The sequence below is a fragment of the Nicotiana tomentosiformis genome, chromosome 9, assembly GCF_000390325.3.
Source record: "Nicotiana tomentosiformis chromosome 9, ASM39032v3, whole genome shotgun sequence".
Classification (NCBI taxonomy): Eukaryota; Viridiplantae; Streptophyta; class Magnoliopsida; order Solanales; family Solanaceae; genus Nicotiana; species Nicotiana tomentosiformis.
This window is the reverse complement of record NC_090820.1, coordinates 8551990-8570842: the sequence shown is the minus strand read 5'-3', so window position 1 is coordinate 8570842 and position 18853 is coordinate 8551990. Positions and strand designations below refer to the sequence as shown.

The 18853-nt window shown below is 38.1% G+C and overlaps 1 protein-coding gene across 1 annotated transcript; it reads left to right on the top strand.

Moving 5' to 3' along the window:
* Positions 1–15654: 15654 nt before the first annotated feature.
* On the top strand, positions 15655–18444 carry LOC138898359 (uncharacterized). Its single transcript, XM_070184418.1, has 4 exons — positions 15655–16642; positions 17607–17731; positions 17846–18035; positions 18122–18444. The coding sequence occupies exons 1-4, from the start codon at positions 15655–15657 to the stop codon at positions 18442–18444; spliced, it is 1626 nt and encodes a 541-aa protein (XP_070040519.1).
* The last annotated feature ends 409 nt before the right edge of the window (positions 18445–18853 follow it).

Below are 18853 nucleotides of genomic sequence, written 5' to 3'. Positions count from 1 at the left end.
CTGGATCGATGGTGGTTTATCAAGCTCCGCCTCGAACTGAGGGGATATCGGAGAAAGATTCAGGCAGAGTTCCCACATCGTTAGAGATGGAGGATGCCTCCCACTGAAGTCAAAAAATGGTGGATATATCTGAAGGGGCTGGTACCGAAGCTCTTCGAACTGAAGAGAATGCCCCAAGCGAGTCACTTAGGGCAATAGTAATCGGGGACTTGCCTACTCCCCCTGCTTTTTCCGATGGGGCGATTCGGTAAGCCCAAGCTTTGGGGGGCCTCTAAGTAGGCCGATCTCATGAGGGGGAGGACCATTTCCGTGATTTGTTTACCGGTGTCGAGAATGTCATTGGCCCTAATGATGTGTCGGGCCTTTTTTGTGAAGTGCAACAAGCTCTGAATGGGGTAAGTTTTAACTCCCTTCGTTGATACCACTTTTATGTTCGTTATTCTTTTCTAATTTCTTTTCTTCTTTATTCGTAGACCTCAGCGGTTCATCGAGAAGCACGCTCTCGGTTTTGAGCCGAGCTGAGTCGGTACGAGGCCGACCTCCGAAGGGTTACGGAGGAGAGAAACGCCCTTAAACTCCTCTGTGGGCAAAAGGAAGAGGAAATCAGGGACCTCCAAGCCGAGTTGGACAACGGTCATCAAGACCAGGCCGACCTAACCGAGCAGGTAATGATAATATTAAAAACCCATGGGCTCGATTCTGGAACGGTGGATAATATTTCGATCTCACGACTGCAGCAGAAGCTTGAAGTGATTGGGAAGCTTTGTGAGGAGGTCTATATGATAAGGGCGGAGGTCTTGGGATGGAAAGATGGCATGGACCGTCTCTCCACGGAGAAAGAAACTGCTCGAGCCCAAATATCATCGGTCGAAAGTCAACTTCAAGGCATGAATGAGAGGAGCTCGAGGCTCGGTTAGCTTCCGAACTTGCCAAGGCCAGATCTTAAGCCGAAAAGGCAAAAGCCAACGCTGATGCATTCGTGGCTGTCTATCGGGCCGATGCTGAAGCCACTCAGGTACATGCAAAAGAGGCAGCTGAGACCGCCAAGACTCAAGCACATTGGGTTGTTGAACTCGCCAAATGCCAATCTCGGAGGGAAACCCTCGAGGAGATCCATGCTCGAGGTTTCGATCTTACCGAAGAGATAAAAAGTTCTAAAGAGCTTGAAGCCAATGTTGGAGCCATGGATTTCGATGATGATGATGATGATGGGAGCGAGAGTGGGTCTGATAGCGGGGAGGAGCCCGATGGAGAAGAGACTATCCCCGGAGATAATTAGGATTTTTCCCATTTTGGTTTTTTGTGTAGGGTCTTGATCGAACGTTGTAAATACTCTCATATATATATAAAGATCTTTTCCTTTTCCGACTTGTCTCTATTTTATTCTCTGCCTTGTAAAGGTTTTGTTTCATTCATGCCTTATGAAAGTTTTCATAAGTTCGAGGCTTTAGGTAATTTGATCAAATTTGGACCTTATAGTCTTTATAATCGAGTGAGTGTTTGCTCGAACTCGAAGTAAGAGTCGACCTCAGACTTTATGGTCGACTGAGTGATTGCTCGAACTCGAAGTAGTGTAGCCGGTAGTCTTTATGGTTGAGTTAGTGCTTTGCTCTAACTCGAAGTAATAGTTGGCCTGTAGGCTTTTATTGGTCAAGTGAGTGCTTTGCTCGTACTTGAAGTAAGTTAGCCTATAGGCTTAGTAGTCGAGTGAATGATTGCTCGTACTCGAAGTAAGGTAGCACATAGGCTTAATAGTCAAGTGAGTGATTGCTCGAACTCGAAGTAAGAGTAGCCCTTAGGCTTTGATTGGTCGAGTGAGTGATTTCTCGAACTCGAAGAAATAGTTAGCCCGTAGGCTTAGTAGTCGAGTGAGTGATTGCTCATACTCGAAGTAAGGTACCCTGTAGGCTTAATAGTCGAGTGATTGATTGCTCGAACTCGAAGTAAGAGTATCCCTTAGGCTTTAGTAGTCGAGTGAGTGATTGCCCGCACTCGAAGTAAGGTAGCCTGTAGGCTTAATAGTCGAGTGAGTGATTACTCGAACTCGAATTAAGAGTAGCCATTAGGCTTTAGTAGTCGAGTGAGTGATTGCTCGAACTCGAAGTAAGAGTATCCCTTAGGCTTTGATTGGTCGAGTGAGTGATTGCTCGAACTCAAAGTAATGTTAGCCTATAGGCTTAGTAGTCGAGTGAGTGATTGCTCGAACTCTAAGTAAGGTAGCCCGTAGGCTTAATAGTCGAGTGAGTGATTGCTCGAACTCGAAGTAAGAGTAGCCCTTAGGCTTTAGTAGTCGAGTGAGTGATTTCTCGTACTCGAAGTAAGGTATCCCATAGGCTTAATAGTCGAGTGAGTGATTTCTCGAACTCGAAGTAAGAGTAGCCCTTAGGATTTTATTGGTCGAGTGAGTTATTGCTCGAACTCGAAGTGATGTTAACCCGTAGGCTTAGTAGTCGAGTGAGTGATTGCTCGAACTCGAAGTAAGATAGCCTGTAGGCTTGTGTGGGGCTTGGTCTTGTTGATTTTTCGATTGGCAGTCTCTGATTTATGGGGTAATGGTCGGCCCTTAAGCCTGTTTGCATAATAGATCATAAAATAGAGGATGGATTTTGAGACGTGAGATATCGGCAAATAAGAAATTTCTCTTTATGTCATTATACATTTGTTCATGTTTTGTAACAGGGATCGCGTAAACTACACGATCATGGTTCGTTTTGACCATTTGGCTCTTACAATATTTCCTATCAAAACCCTGTTGTTTCCTTGCATCGAACTTTATAATCGAACTTACTTGATATATCTGAGGGTAATGACCCCCAATATTCGAGGTTGATTGTAAAGAGGCCTCGGATACTGTTGAATTGTACTAAGTTAGCACGATCAATGGTTGCCTCATTAAAAACCTTGCCGAAAATCCATTTGGGACAAAAACCGGTCAAAGGGAAAAAGAGTACAACGCGTGCTTTCAGGCCTAAAGGCTTCGAGCCGAATAATCCATTCCTATTTCTGATCGAACACCTGCAAGGGTTAATTTCGAAATATAAATGAACATAGGAGGTTGTACCTTAATAGTAGTATCATTTTAGGTGCGACACGTTCTAATTGCTTGGTAGTTTCTTACCGCTTGTTATACCAAGCTTGTAGGATCCTTTACCTACGATTTCGAGGACCTGATACGCTCCTTCCCAGTTCGAACCCAGTTTTCCTTCGTTCGGATTTCGGGTGTTGAGGGTAACTTTCCTCAGCACTAAGTCCCCGATCTTAAAATGGCGAAGATTGGTTCTTCGATTATATTATCTTTCGATCTGCTATTTTTGGGCGGCTAATCGGACAAGAGCTGCTTCTCGTTTTTCGTCCAATAATTTAAGGCTCATGTTCATTGTTTTGTTATTCGACTCATTTTTTGCATACCGAAATCTAACGCTAGGTTCTCCGACCTCAACCAGGATAAGACTGTAACAACGCCATATACCAATGAGAATGGTGTTGCTCCAGTACTGGATTTTGATGTTGTTTGGTATGCCCACAGGACCTCGGGTAGTATCTCTCTCCATTTACCTTTAGCGTTGGTTAATCTTTTCGTAAGATTTTTAATGATGGTTTTGTTTGTCGATTCATCCTGTCTGTTTCCGTTGGGATGATAAGGTGTCTAAAGGATCCTTTTGATTTTGTGGTCTACGAGAAATTTGGTCACTTTGCATCCGATAAATTGCTTTCCATTATCGCTTACAATTTCGGATGGCATCCCGAACTGACATATGATGTGGTCCCAAATGAAGTCTATCACCTCCTTTTCTCTAACTTTCTAGAAAGCCTGTGCTTCAACCTATTTAGAGAAATAATCAGTCATAAACAAAATAAACTGAGCCTTACCTGGGGCCGATGGGAGGGGGCCAACGATGTCCATTCCTCATTTCATGAAAGGCCAAGGAGATAGGACTAAGTGGAGAAGTTCCACAGGTTGATGAATCATGGGTGCATGTCTTTGACATTTATCGCATTTTTGAACGAACTCCCTTGCATATTTGTCCATATCGATCCAATAATATCCTGCTCTGATTATTTCTTGGACTAATGAATTAGCACCGGAGCGATTTCCACAAGTGCCCTCGTCAATCTCACGTAGGATGTAGTCGGTATCTTCCGGTCCCAAACATATTGCCAGTGGACCATCGAACATCCTTCTAAACAACATTCCATCATTGGATAAGGTGAACTGTGCCACTTCTGTGTGTAGAGCTCTTGACTCCGTTGGGTCCGATGGAAGTTTCCCATTCTTGAAATATTCTATATATTTGTTTCTCCAATCCCAGGTTAGACTTGTGGAGTTTATCTCAGCGTGACCTTCCTCGATTACGGATCTCGAGAGTTGAACGACAGTCCTCGAGCTGATCTCATCTTCCTCGATCGATGACCCCAAATTTTCAAGTGCATCGGCCTAGCTATTTTGTTCTCGAGGTACATGTTGTAAAGTCCATCCCTTGAAACGGTGCAAAGTTACCTGCAGTTTGTCCAAATACCTTTGCATTCTATCCTCTCGAACTTGGAAGGTTTTGTTTACTTGGTTCACCACCAGTAAAGAGTCACACTTGGCTTCAATGATTTCCACCTCCAAGATTTTAGCTAGCTCGAGACCTGCAATCATGGCCTCGTACTCGGCCTCATTGTTAGTTAACCTAGAAGTTTTGATAGATTGCCTAATAGTGCTACCCGTGGGCGGTTTCAAAATGATGCCCAACCCGGACCCCTTCACATTCGAAGCACCGTCTGTGAAGAGGGTTCATACCCCCGATGGTGTACCCGATTTTAACAAGAGTTCCTTTTCAACTTCGGGTACGAGGGTTGGCATAAAATCGGCCACGAAGTCCGCTAAAATTTGAGACTTGATGGCCGTTCGGGGTTGATATTCGATATCGTACTCACTGAGTTTGACGGCCTATTTGGACAATCAGCCCGGTCCGGCTTGTGCAAAATATTACGAAGTGGGTAAGTGGTTAATACGCATATGGGGTGACATTGAAAGTATGGTCTTAACTTTCTAGAGGCGCTTATTAGAGCAAGTGCCAATTTCTCTAAGTGTGGATATCTAGTTTCTGCTTCTCCTAAGGTTCGACTTACATAATAAACGAGAAATTGCGTACCTTGCTCTTCTCGAAGTAGGACACCACTTACCGCGATTTTCGATACTGCCAAGTATAAGTAAAGCTTCTCGTCTGCCTTTGGAGTATGGAGCAGTGGTGGGCTCGATAGGTATCACTTCAATTCCTCTAACGTTTGTTGGCATTCCGGGGTCCAGGTTAAATTGTTCTTCTTTTTTAGTAGAGACAAAAATTTGTGGCTTCGATACGACGAACTCGAAATGAATCGGCCTAAGGCAACTATCCATCCAGTTAGCTTCTTCATGGCTTTTACACTGTCCACGACGGTGATGTCTTCGATGGCCTTGATTTTATCGAGGTTGATCTCGATCCCTCGATTCGATACCATGAAGCCAAGGAACATGCCCGAACCGACCCCGAAAGCATATTTCTCGGGGTTGAACTTCATGTTGCATTTCCTTAAAATCTCGAACGTTTCCTGCAAATGATCCAAATAGTCATCTGCGCGCAGGGACTTAACTAGCATGTCATCAATATAAACTTTCATTGATTTACCTATTTGTTCCTCAAATATTTTATTTACTAGGCGTTGGTAAGTAGCTCCTGTATTTTTTAGCCCGAAGGGAATTACATTATAACAATATGTTCCATAGTTGGTGATAAATGAAGCTTTTTCTCGGTCCTCCGGGTTCATTTGGATTTGATTATACTCGGAATAGGCATCAAGAAAAGTAAGGATCTCGTGGCCGGCCGTGGCATCGATCATGCGATCGATGTTAGGAAGCAGAAAAGAATCTTCGGGGCATGCCTTTTTTAAATTCTTATAGTCTACACACATTCTAAGTTTGTTCCCTTTTTAGGGACTACAACTATATTGGCTAAGCATTCGGGACATTTCACCTCCCTAATGGACCCTATTTTGAGAAGATTAGTTACCTCGTCCTTTATTAATGCGTGCTTTACCTCGAACTGGGATCTCTTTTTCTTCACCGGTTTGAACCTAGGGTCCAGGCTTAGCCGATGCATCGTTATTTCAGGTGGGATCCATGTTATGTCTAAATGGGACCAAGCAAACCAATCTATGTTATCACTAAGAAATTGAATAAGCTTTTTTCTGAGTTCGGGGGTTAATCCCGTTCCCAGGTATACCTTTCGTTTGGGCAGATATTTGATTAGTATGACTTGCTCCAGTTCTTCAACAGTTGATTAGGTAGCATCGGAATCATCGGGGACCACGAAGGATCGAGGGATCGCTCGCTCATCATCTTCGTCAATCTTCTAATTTTCTAGTTGGGTCGAAGCTGACGTCTGTGATTGCTATTTGGCATCACGTTCCCTCTTCGAGTCCGACCCCTTTGTTGATGAAGGCGAGGATATAGGAATTGCTTCTTTGACGGCAAACATTTCTCTTGCGGCCGGTTGTTCTCCATACATTATTTTGACTCCCTCTGATGTTGGAAATTTAAGAACCTAGTGGAGGGTCGAAGGTACAGCTCTCATATTGTGGATCCATGGCCTTCCAAAAAGGGTGTTGTACCTCATATCGCCTTCGATTACGTGGAAATTCATTTCTTGGATGGTCCCGGCCACGTTTATCGGCAAAATTATCTTGCCTTTGGTAGTTTCACATGCCATATTGAATTCGTTTAGAACCAGGGTTGCGGGTACGACCTAGTCCTGTAGACCGAGTTGTTCTACGACCTTCGATCTAATAATATTGGTCGAGCTACCTGGATCAACTAACACACACTTAACTTTAGTTTTATTCATAAGTACGGATATTACCAATGCATCATTGTAAAGTCGCATGACTCCTTATGCATCTTCATCATTAAAGGACAGGGTTCCTATGGGTGCGTAATCCTGAGTTCGAGGTCGCTTCTCTCTCATAACCGATGTCTTAGTGTGTTTAAGCACCGGCCCTTAAGGGGTATCGACACCACCAATGATCATGTGGATGATGTGTTATGGTTCTTCCTGTTCATTTTTCCTACCAAAATCCCTATTTTTGAATGGTTTTTGGCCATGTCGCTTAACAATTCTCGAAGGTGCCCTTTATTGAATAATCGGGTTACCTCCTCTCTTAGTTGCCTGTAATATTCCGTTTTGTGGATATGGGTACTATGATATTCGCACATTTGATTGGGGTTCCTCTGGGCAGGATCAATCTGCATGGGTCGAGGCCATTTAGTGTCTTTGATGCGTCCGATAGCCGACACAATGGCGGATGCATCGATACTGAAGTTATACTCTGATAACCGTGGTGCTTCCTTAGGTCCAATATGCCTATCGAACCCATTTCTGTTCATCAGCCCCCGAGACCCTTGACCTCGATCACTTCTTTTATTGCCTTGTCCGGGGTTACGTTTCTATCCATTCACCCTATGGTCTCCACTATATGGTCGGTACCGGTCCATGATCGGCACTTGTTCTCGTTTGATGTCCCTTCTAACAGGGGGTCCAGAACCCAACTGATCGTCTTTGACTCTAATTTTCGATTGATACCGATTATACACGTCGGCCTAAGTAATAGTTGGGTACTCGATCAGGTTATGCTTCAACCGCCATGAAACCATCGAACTTCGTTCGTTCAAACCTTGAGTAAAAGCCTCAACAGCCCAATCAAGAGACAACCACGAGGTAAAATCCAATTTAGTTTTTCTGTCTTTTTAAGTGTAGAAGATGAAATAGTTTCAAATACCCAACGAGATATTGTTGTAATTTTCTTCGAAGGTAGGGTTTTTTTGCTTGTCTGTGTTTGAATTGGGGTTTTCTAGTTATGTGTATGGTTTTTATGTGTGTTTCTTGTATATTTTCTCATATTTGTTTCCGCCAATGAAAGACTTTGTTGCTTTAATTTTTATTCAAAGAAATTTCATGGAAGAAAAGTTCTCTAGAATACATTTTTCTCGAGTACTTTCTTAGATATTTTTGGTTCACAAGACTACTCAAAATAAGATGCAATTTTTCTGAAAAATTCAAAAAGAATGCTGATGCATGTGATTTTCGTCTGTGATTACACACACACACACACACATATATATATATATATATATATATATATATATATATATATATATATATATATTGTAGGAGTATTCAAATGGACCATTGGCCAAAAGTTAACATAAATATGGGTGTGTTTTGTACGAAGGAAGTTTCCCATATTTGGTTGGCTTAAATGTTTTGGAAAATATTTTCCTCATGAACTCATTTTTCTTCAATTGGAGGAAAATATTTTCCCTATCAAGAGAAGGGAAAATATTTTCCAAAACTCTTTGTTGTTACGACCCGAAATTTCCACCTTCGGGACCGTGATGGCGCCTAACATTTCACTTGCTAGGCAAGCCAACGTTAGAATAATCTTAACTATTTTTAAACCAATTAAATTAAACGGAAGTCAATTACTAAAATAAAGTGCAAAAAATCATAACTACCGAATCATCAAAATACATCCCCGAATCTGGTATCACAAGTGCACGAGCTACTACAATAATACAAATAAAGGGTTTAAACAAAATAAAGTTGTCTGAAAGAAAGCACACAGCCAAGATAAAATAGAAGGAGACTTTAGAGCTGCAAACGTTGTGCAGCTATACCTCAAGTCTCCTTTAATAACTGAATTCGAGCAAATCTACGGTATGCCATTGGCACCAACTCCGGTATCTGTACAAGAATTGCAGAGTGTAGTATGAGTACAACCGACCCCATGTACTCTGTAAGTGCCGAGCCTAACCTCGACGAAGTAGTGACGAGGCTAATGCAGGTCACCTACATTAACATGTACGCAATAATAATAATAATAATAATAATAATAATAATAATAATAATAATAATAATAATAATAATAAGGTTCAAATATGCCCTTATACTATACGAAATTGAGTATATTTGCCCTTCGTTAATACTTTAGCTCAAATATGCCCTTACCGTCACATAGTTGGTCCATATATGCCCTTAGAGTTATACAGTTGGCCCATATATGTCCTTTTCGAAACGGAATTCACCCAAACTAATTATCACTTTCTTTAATTGTATTAAAGTGTATTACAAACACTATTTCCTTTTTATCAGAACTTTTTTTCTTTACCTTTCTCTTTTCTTTCTTCTTTTTTCTTTTTTTTCCCCCCATTTTCTTTCTTCCTTATCCGTTTCCTCCATTACTGATGCTTTCTCCATTTTCGTCACCAATTTCACTTGACAAAACTCATGAATTCCAATTACTACAAAAATTCTCCCATAAGGTAATCAAGTTCCAATTTCACTGGCCCTCTAAATAAACGAAATTAAATTATTCCAAAAATTATGGTTTAAACTTTAAAATAATAAAAACGTCTCAACCTTTAACAATACTCAAAAGACCAAAATATTTAAATTATTTCCAGAAAGATAATTTAATGATTAAAAACCTAGAGTTCAAGTTGTAGTGTTATAAATTTGAGTTGTTAGTCTTTTTTCAGCTGGACATTTTCTATTTTTTTATTAACTATGTAGATTAGGGGTGTACATGGAACGGGTTGGTTCGACTTTTATCAAAATTAAACCAAACCAATTATATCGATTTGGATTGTTCGATTTTGTTGGATTTTCGAATTTTTGGTTACATAAATATTATTTCAATCTTACTTTGTTAAATTTTTTAGAACTAAATATATGTTCAATAAAAATTTAAAAAAATTGACAAACATATGATCTATAAAAATATTCTTATGGGAGAATTTTCTTAGTAATTGAAATTCATGAGTTTTGTTAAGTGAAATTGGTGACGAAAATGGAGAAGACATCATTAATGGAGGAAATCGGATAAGGGAGAAAGAAAAAGGAAAAAAAAAAGAGAAGAAAAGAAAAAAGAAAAAAGAAAAGAGAAAGGTAAAGAAAAAAAAGTACTAATAAAAAGAAAATAGTATTTGTAATATACTTATACTTTAATACAATTAACGAAAGATCTAATTAGTTTGGATGGATTCCGTTTCGAAAAAGGCATATATGGGCCAACTGTGTAACTCTAAGGGCATATATGGACCAACTATGTGACGGTAAGGGCATATTTGAGCTAAAGTATTAATGAAAGGCAAATGTGCTCAATTTCGTATAGTATAAGGGCATATTTGGACCTTTTCCGTAATAATAATAATAATAATAATAATAATAATAATAATAATAATAATAATAATAATAATAATAATAATAATAATAATAATAATAATAATAATAATAATAATAATAATAATAATAATAATAATAATAATAATAATAATAATAATAATAATAATAATAATAATAATAATAATAATAATAATAATAACAGGAAAAGAAGTAAAACCGGTAAATCATATCAATTATTGAAGTCAATTCAGCAGTCATAATCCCTCAATTAATTTCCGTTGCGGCGTGCAACCCACGCCAACAATATAAACTTAAAATAAAATTCGTTGCGGCATGCAACCCGATCCAATAATATAATCTTTCAATTAAATTCCGTTGCGGCGTACAACCCGCTCCAACAATATAAACTTTCAATAATTTTGTTGCGGCGTGCAACTCGCTCCAACAATATAAACTTAAATTAACTTTGTTGCGGCGTGTAACCCACTCCAACAATATAATTTAACCACTCTTAAATATAAAAATACTCCAATAAATACCACATTAATAAGAATTTATTAGGCAACAAGGCATACAATAATTATGGTTTATTTAGGAAAATAAGTAATAACAAGTAGCAACTGATTGTGAAAATCATGGAGAAAATAGACAATTTAATATTTAATATACTAAATGTCAAGCAGTAATTAAGACACATAATTCAAATAAGCATATAGCAATTATAGCATGAATTCAAGACATAATATTGAACAAAGAATATGAGAGAAATAATTAATATAATAATTAATTCATGATTTAAAATAATTTAGGATTTTCAGATAATTATGCAAACAATCAATTTGACGACGAATAGGCACTCGTCACCTCGCCTATACGTCATTACACATAAAATTCACTTAACAAATAATTTAAGGGTTCTATTCCCTCAAGTCAAGGTTAACCACGATACTTACCAAATTCAAGATTTCAATAAACCTTTGCCTCACGAATTAGTGTCTGAAACCTTCAAATCTAATCACAAACAATTCAATATACTCAACACGAATCGTAGGAATTAATTCCATATGAAATTACTAATTTTCTCAATTAAAATCTGATATTTATCTCAAAAATTTACAGTGGGGCCCATGTCTCGAATCTCAGAAAAACTCACAAAATCCGAATACCCATTCATAGACGAGTCCAATCATACAAAAATTATCAAATTTCGATGTCAAATGGACCTTCAAATCTTAAGTTTCGTTTTTCGAAAGTTTTAAAAAATTACAATTTTCTTCCATCTAAATTCGAAATAAACGATGAATATAAGCATGAATTTATGAAATATAATCACTTTCGGGTCTAGAACACTTACCCAAGTCGAAGTCGTGAAAACCCCCTTTGAAATCGCCCAAATCCGAGACTCGAAACTCAAAAATGAGTAAAAATGGCTAACCCTCGATTTTATGGGTTCTGCCCGGGCTCACAAGTGTCACATCTGCGAGCTCGCTTTTGCGGAGATCGTGGTCGCTTCTGCGGGCTGGCTCGCTTCTGCGACGAGGCTGCCACTTCCCCTTTTTTGCTTCTACGACGGACTTCACGCTTCTGTGGACCCCGTCCGAATATACCAACAAGTCCTGTAACATAATACGTGCTTACTCAGGGTCTCAAAACACGTCAAACAACGTCGAATTTACAATTCACACCTCGATTCGAACTTTTGAGTTTCAAATTTTTCAATTTACAAAATTCGTGCCGAAACGTATTAAACGAATCCGGAATGACTTCAAATTTGGCGCACAAGTCATAAATGACATAACAGAACTATTTTAATTTTCAGAATCGGGTTCTGACCCCAATATCAATAATGTCAAATCCGTGGTCAAACTTTGGAAATCTTTAGCCTTTCAAACTTCAAATTTTCAATAAATGGTGATAACTCAAGCTAGGGACCTCCAATTTAAATTTCGGCCATACGCCCAAGTCACGATACGGACCTACCGAAACTGTCAAAATACTGACCCGGGTCTGTTTGCTCAAAACGTTGACCGAAGTCAACTCAAATGAGTTTTGAAGTACTATTTCACATTTTAATCAATTTTTCACATAAAAACTTTCCGAAAAATTTACAGACTGTACACGCAAGTCGAGAAAAACTGAATGGTGCTATTTGAGGTTTTAGAACATAGAAATAATTATTAATTTAAAGATGATCATTCGGGTCATCATATTTTTCAACCAAGTAGAAAAATTATTTTCTTTTATTTCAACAAAAATGAGTACTTTATTTTCATGTTGTAGAAATAGTACTTTCTTTTTCAACCAAAAAAAAAAGAGTTTTTTTTTTTAGTTATGGAGCACAAATTTCAACATTTTTTTGCGTAAAAAAGTAAAGCAACACATTAATTCCTTTGGATTTGTGTGAATTTTTACTCTCTAACCAAACACTAAAAAATATTTTCCGAAAAAAAAAAAATTTTACTCACCAATCAAATAAGAAAAAATATTTTGCATGAAAACATTTTTCTTCGTACCAAACACACTCTATATTGATTAATATGATGACTGCTTAACATGGACCATTGGCCAAAAGTCAAGAAATAGTAGTCGTAATCGTGTTAGTAGTTTGAATCCAGAGAGTTCTTCACATTAATATATTGATAGTAAACCCAAATTCATGTTGGTGGGTTAGATGTGTACTTGGGTCATGTGTCAAATGAATTTTATTATTAAAAAATAGAATTTTAATATGATATGGTATATTAAATATGTGCTTTTTATTTTTTGAGTTTAAAGGCAATTGTTGAGTAATTTTTATCCTAAATAAAATAAAAATGAATTTAATAGGATATCTCAATAACTTGGCTTACCTCCCAAGGAATTGATTCCATCGATAAAGCTTATTTGTACTACAAATTATCATCCATTCATGGTTTTTTGTAAGTTAGTGTCGATTAGTACAAGTGTGCGCAACACGAATATCGAAAAATAATTAATAACAGTTATTTTTTTATCCCCATTCCCACTTTATTCCACCTTTCTCACGCTAATTAAGGTCAAATTCGTCCTTCCGTTCTAATTTATTTTTCTCTAGACCTGCTAAGAATCTAATTTTGATCAAAATGACAGATTTAATTTCTAGATCAACTTTACTGTTGGAATCCACTAAAATCTTGGCGAAAATTAAGGCTTAATTAGATTTTGTAATCTTCTATGAGCACTCTTTCAATCTAGTTCAATTGTTAATTCATGGATTTCCTTATTTAATTAAGTCACCAATTTATTTTCTTGAATTGGGACATATCACGTCTAGGAAACTTCTATGGCATACATTGATATTGTAAAATTCTTTTACATTATTTGAACACTTTAAAGGTAAAAATTAAGGTAATTCGAAAAATAAGTCAAGTGAATCTGAACATTGTAAGCGAATATTATGAGATAATTATTTAAAAGAATCCCTTTTCCTCACAAAGACTAAAGTCTTAAAACCTATTTTCTTTCTTCTAAATAAACCCTAATATAGTCTAATAGAAAGCCTTTACCCTGCTTTGAAAATCATGATTCCAAAGAAGAAAGTACAAAAGAGGAGAGCCTTGAAAAACGATACCTCATTTCTTCCAACTGATATTGCATTTCTCATTTTTACTTGGCTTCCTTTGTTAAATTTTTGTTACGTTTTAAATCTGTTTTAAAGTCATGGAATGCTATAATCTGCGACGATGAATTCAAGAAAACTCACTATGAGCAATCTAAAGCGTTGGGTCGCAAAAAGCTTCTGTCACAAAAATTTACTGGCCATTTGGAGTTTAGAGATTTAGGAACTCCAATTAATTGTAACAGAAAAGCAAAGGTTTCCTCTAAAAAGATTCAGATTTGATCAAGTTTTCTGCTCATGTAATGGTTTGGTTCTTTTAAAGAATCATAATGCTTACAAAAGGTTTGTTTTATGGAATCCATCGACTAGAGAATATCAAACTTTTGCATGTCCATATTTGAACCACAACGACACACAACGTCCGTATGCTTGTGGTTTGTGTTATGATTCTCGGTTCAAGACTACAAGGTTATATTGATCTATAACTCGTTTTATTGTATTTTGGTCTATAACTACGAGAATCAACCAATATGTACACCGAAATTCTGCAATCATATATTTTGACGCCAAGTCAGATGAAGCGAAAAGACTTTCGAAACCAGATTTGGTTGGTCAGAACGACTACTTTCGTTTGACTAATTTGAAAGGTTGTCTTCGTTTATACGGAGGCACACTTCACGATAAAGAAATATTGGACATATGGATTATGGAACAAGATGGTTGGAAATGGTTAATGAAAATCTGCAACTTGCCGTCTATTTGCAAAAGTTTTATACAAGAGAGAACACTTTTGTATTGCAATGAAAATGGTGAAATTATTTTTCAAGGACAATATCGTCATGGACTTTCTATCTATAACCCTAAACTGCAGTAATTCGTTACATTAGATGATCAAGCCAAGGATTCCAAGTATGTATATCGTGCAATGGCTTTAATATGTTTGGATAGTTTATACTTTTGGGAACCTAGTGTCAATTAGGAGGAAGGTCAAGACTCTACAATCGAGAAGATGCCATATTTTTTGTCTAAATTTTTTTCTTTTATTTAGTACAAGTTTTTTGAATTTCATTCTACAATATTTGTCCTGTTTTGGAATGGATCACAGTTAATGTGTTAATGCAATATGCCCATGAGTCCACTTTCAAGTAATATGCTCATGTTTATTTTATTTATACTCTTTAATTACATTTTCGCTCGAAAATTATCGAGTCGATATCGGTCAGTTTTGTTAAAAAGTATATTACCGACCGAAATCGGTTGGTTTTTTAAAATGACCGACAGATTTCGGTCGATTTTATAGTATTAATTTTAATTTATTTTGAAATAATAAACCGATCAAAGTTGGTTAGTTTTTTGAAAAATAAATTTTTCGGGATGTAAAACTAGTTTCCCGCATTTTGGAGCCAAAAACAACTGACAAAATTTAGTCGATTCCGTAAAATATATTAAAAAAGAAAATATTTTTGAAAAACCGACCGACTTCAGTCGATTTTTTGACCGATTGAAGTCGATTGGTGGGCCACCATCGATTTTAATCGAATTTCTAGTAGTGTGACTCATCTTCAACCTGTCACTATTATTGCCACGTGTTTAATCGAAAGATGTCCACATGTAAACTCTAAATTTTATCCAATACATAGAGATGTTAACAAGAGTAGGTGATTAGACTAAGTTATTTGTACTTTTGTGATTGTGTTGAATAATATATTATGTCGTACACTAAGTACGACCAAAACCGTACACTAAGTTGATAAAAAGTTTATATCATTTCCTCGTACACCTTACTTGGGACAAGTACAGGTAGCCATGGAGGAATTTGAGAAGTTGATGCCAGTTTCTGCTAGTGTTGAAAAGCAACAAGAGTAGCGATAGAAGATGTTTCTAATTCTTACTCTCGCTGGACTTCCTAATGATCTTGATTTAGTACGCGATCAGATTTTGGCTAGTCTGAATGTCCCCACAGTTGATAAATTATTCTCTCGATTAGTTCACCTTGCTGCGGCACCAAGTCACCCAGTGATCTCATCACAGACACTTGATGCATCTATTCTCGCATCCCAGACAGTGGACAATCAGGCATCTCCAACTATGGAGAATAGACGAGGAGGAAGTCGGTTTGGAAGATCTAGACCCAAGTGTTCTTATTGTCATAAACTTGGACACACTCATGACGTGTGCTATTCTTTACATGCTCGTCCACCCAAAAATGCTTATGTTGCTCAGACCGAAACTACAGGTAACCATGGATTTTCTTTATCTAAAGGGGAATATAATGAGTTCCTTCAGTACCGAGCAAGTAAGCAGACATCTCCACAAGTAGCCTATGTTGCTCAGACTGATACTTCAGTTGCTGGTAATTCTTTTGTTTGTGTTTTTCAGTTTAGTACTCTTGGACCATGGGTCGTGGACTCAGGCGCTTCTGATCATATCTTTGGTAATAAATCACTTTTGTCAAATATTGTGTATTCGTCGTCTCTTCCCACTGTTACTTTAGCCAATGGGTTTCAAACTAAAGCAAAAGGAGTTGGACAAGCTAATCCCCTACCCTCTGTCACTCTAGATTCCGTTCTTTATGTCCCTGGATATCCTTTTAGTCTTGCATATGTTAGTCATTTGACTCGTTCCCTCCATTGTGGTATATATTTTATTGATGATTTATTTATTATGCATGACTGCAGTACGGGACAGACGATTGGCATAGGGCTTGAATCAGAAAGGCTTTACTACCTTAACTCACTTAATCCCTCCAAGGCATGTCTAGTTACAGATCCTTCAGACCTAATTCACAGACGTTTAAGACATCCAAGTTTATCCAAGCTTCAGAAGATGGTGCCTAGTTTGTCTAGTCTATCTACATTAGATTGTGAGTCTTGTCAGCTCGGGAAACATACCGGAGTCTCCTTTCCTCGTAGTATTGAGAGTCATACAGAGTCTGTTTTTTCTTTAGTTCATTATGATATATGGGGTCCTAGTAGAGTCAATTCAACCTTAGGATTTCGTTATTTTGTTAGTTTCATTGATGATTATTCAAGATGTACTTGGCTTTTCTTAATGAAACATCGTTATGAGTTGTTTTCTATATTCCAGAATTTTTGTGCTGAAATTTAAAATCAATTTGGTGTTTCTATTCGCACTTTTTGCAGTGAGAATGCTTTAGAATATTTATTTTTCTCAATTTCAGCAGTTTATGACTTCTCAAGGAATTATTCATCAGATCTCTTATCCTTATACCTCTCAGCAAAATGGGGTTGCAGAGAGAAAGAATAGACACCTTATTGAGACTGCTCGCACACTTCTCATTGAATCGCATGTTCCGTTGCGTTTTTGAGGCGATGCAATTCTCACAACTTGTTATTTAGTTAATCAGATGCCTTCATCTCCCATCCAGAATCAGATTTCGTATTCAGTATTGTTTCCCCGGTCACCCTTAAACTCTCTTCCCCCTCGTATTTTTGGGAGGACTTGTTTCGTTCATAACTTAGTCCCTAGGAAAGATAAGTTAGCTCCTCATGCTCTCAAGTGTGTCTTCCTTGGTTATTCTCGTGTTCAGAAGGGATATAGTTGTTACTCACCTGATCTTCGTATGTACCTTATGTCAGTTGACGTCACATTTTTTGAGTCTAAACATTTCTTTACCTCTTCTGACCACCTTGATATATCCGAGGTCTTACCTATACCGACCTTTGAGGAGTTTACTATAGCTCCTTCTTCACCTTCCGCCACAAAAGTCTTACCCATTCCAACCGTTGAGGAGTCTAGTGTGGCTCCTCCCAGATCCCCAGCCACAGGAACACCACTCTTGACTTATCATTATTGTTTGCTCCCAGCATCAGGCATAACTGATTCATGTCCTGCACCTGACCCTGCTCGTACTGCGAACTTGTCTCTTCCTAGTACGTCGATTGCACTTCGGAAAGGTATACGGACCACACTTAATCCTAATCTCCATTATGTCGGTTTAAGTTATCATCGTCTGTCATCACCCCATTATACTTTTATATCTTATTTTTCCTCTGTTTCCTTCCCTAAGTCTATAGGTGAAGCATTGTCTCATCCATGGTGACAGGCTATGATTGACGAGATGTCTGCTTTACATATGAGTGGTACTTGGGAGCTCGTTTTTCTTCCTTCAGTTAAATCTATTGTTGGTTATCGTTGGGTGTATACAGTCAAGGTTGGTCCGGATGTCAAGGTTGATCGACTTAAGGCCCGTCTTGTTGCCAAGGGATATACTCATATATTTGGGCTCGATTACAGTGATACCTTCTCTCCCATGGCTAAGATAGTATCAGTCCGCCTTTTTTTATCCATGGTTATTGTTCGCCATTGGCCTCTCTATCAGCTGACATTAAGAATATTTTTTTACACGGTGACCTTGAGGATGAAGTTTATATGGAGCAACCACCTCGGTTTGTTGCTCAGGGGGAGTCTCGTGGCCTTGTATGTCACTTGCACCGGTCACTTTATGGTCTAAAACAGTCTCCTCGAGCTTGGTTTGATAAGTTCAGCACAGTTATCCATGAGTTTGGCATGACTCGTAGTGAAGTTGATCACTCTGTGTTTTATCAGCATTCTGCTTCAAGTTTCTATATTTATTTGGTGGCCTATGTTGACGATATTGTTATTACCGGCAATGATCAGGATGGTATTACTAAATTGAAGTAACATCTCTTTCAATACATTCAGACTAAGGATCTGGGCAGACTAAAGTATTTTCTGGGCATTGAGGTCGCTCAGTCTAGCTTAGGTTGTCACGACCCAAACCGATGGGTCGCGACAGGTGCCCGAGTCCTACCTGTAGAACATCCTTAAGCATGCGTCTAAGATATAAACATGAATAACATATGCTGAACTACGAGAATAGCATACGTGAGGAAACCTGTTCAAAAGACATATATATACATACACGCGTGAAATACGTAGGGCGAGCCGAGAAGGCCGCTATAAACAACTACATATCCAAAACTGGAAGCCGACAAGGCCACATACTACCCAACTATACATGACTGTCTACAGACCTCTAATAGAATATACAATTGTACAAGGACGGGACTGGGCCCCGTCATACCCACAT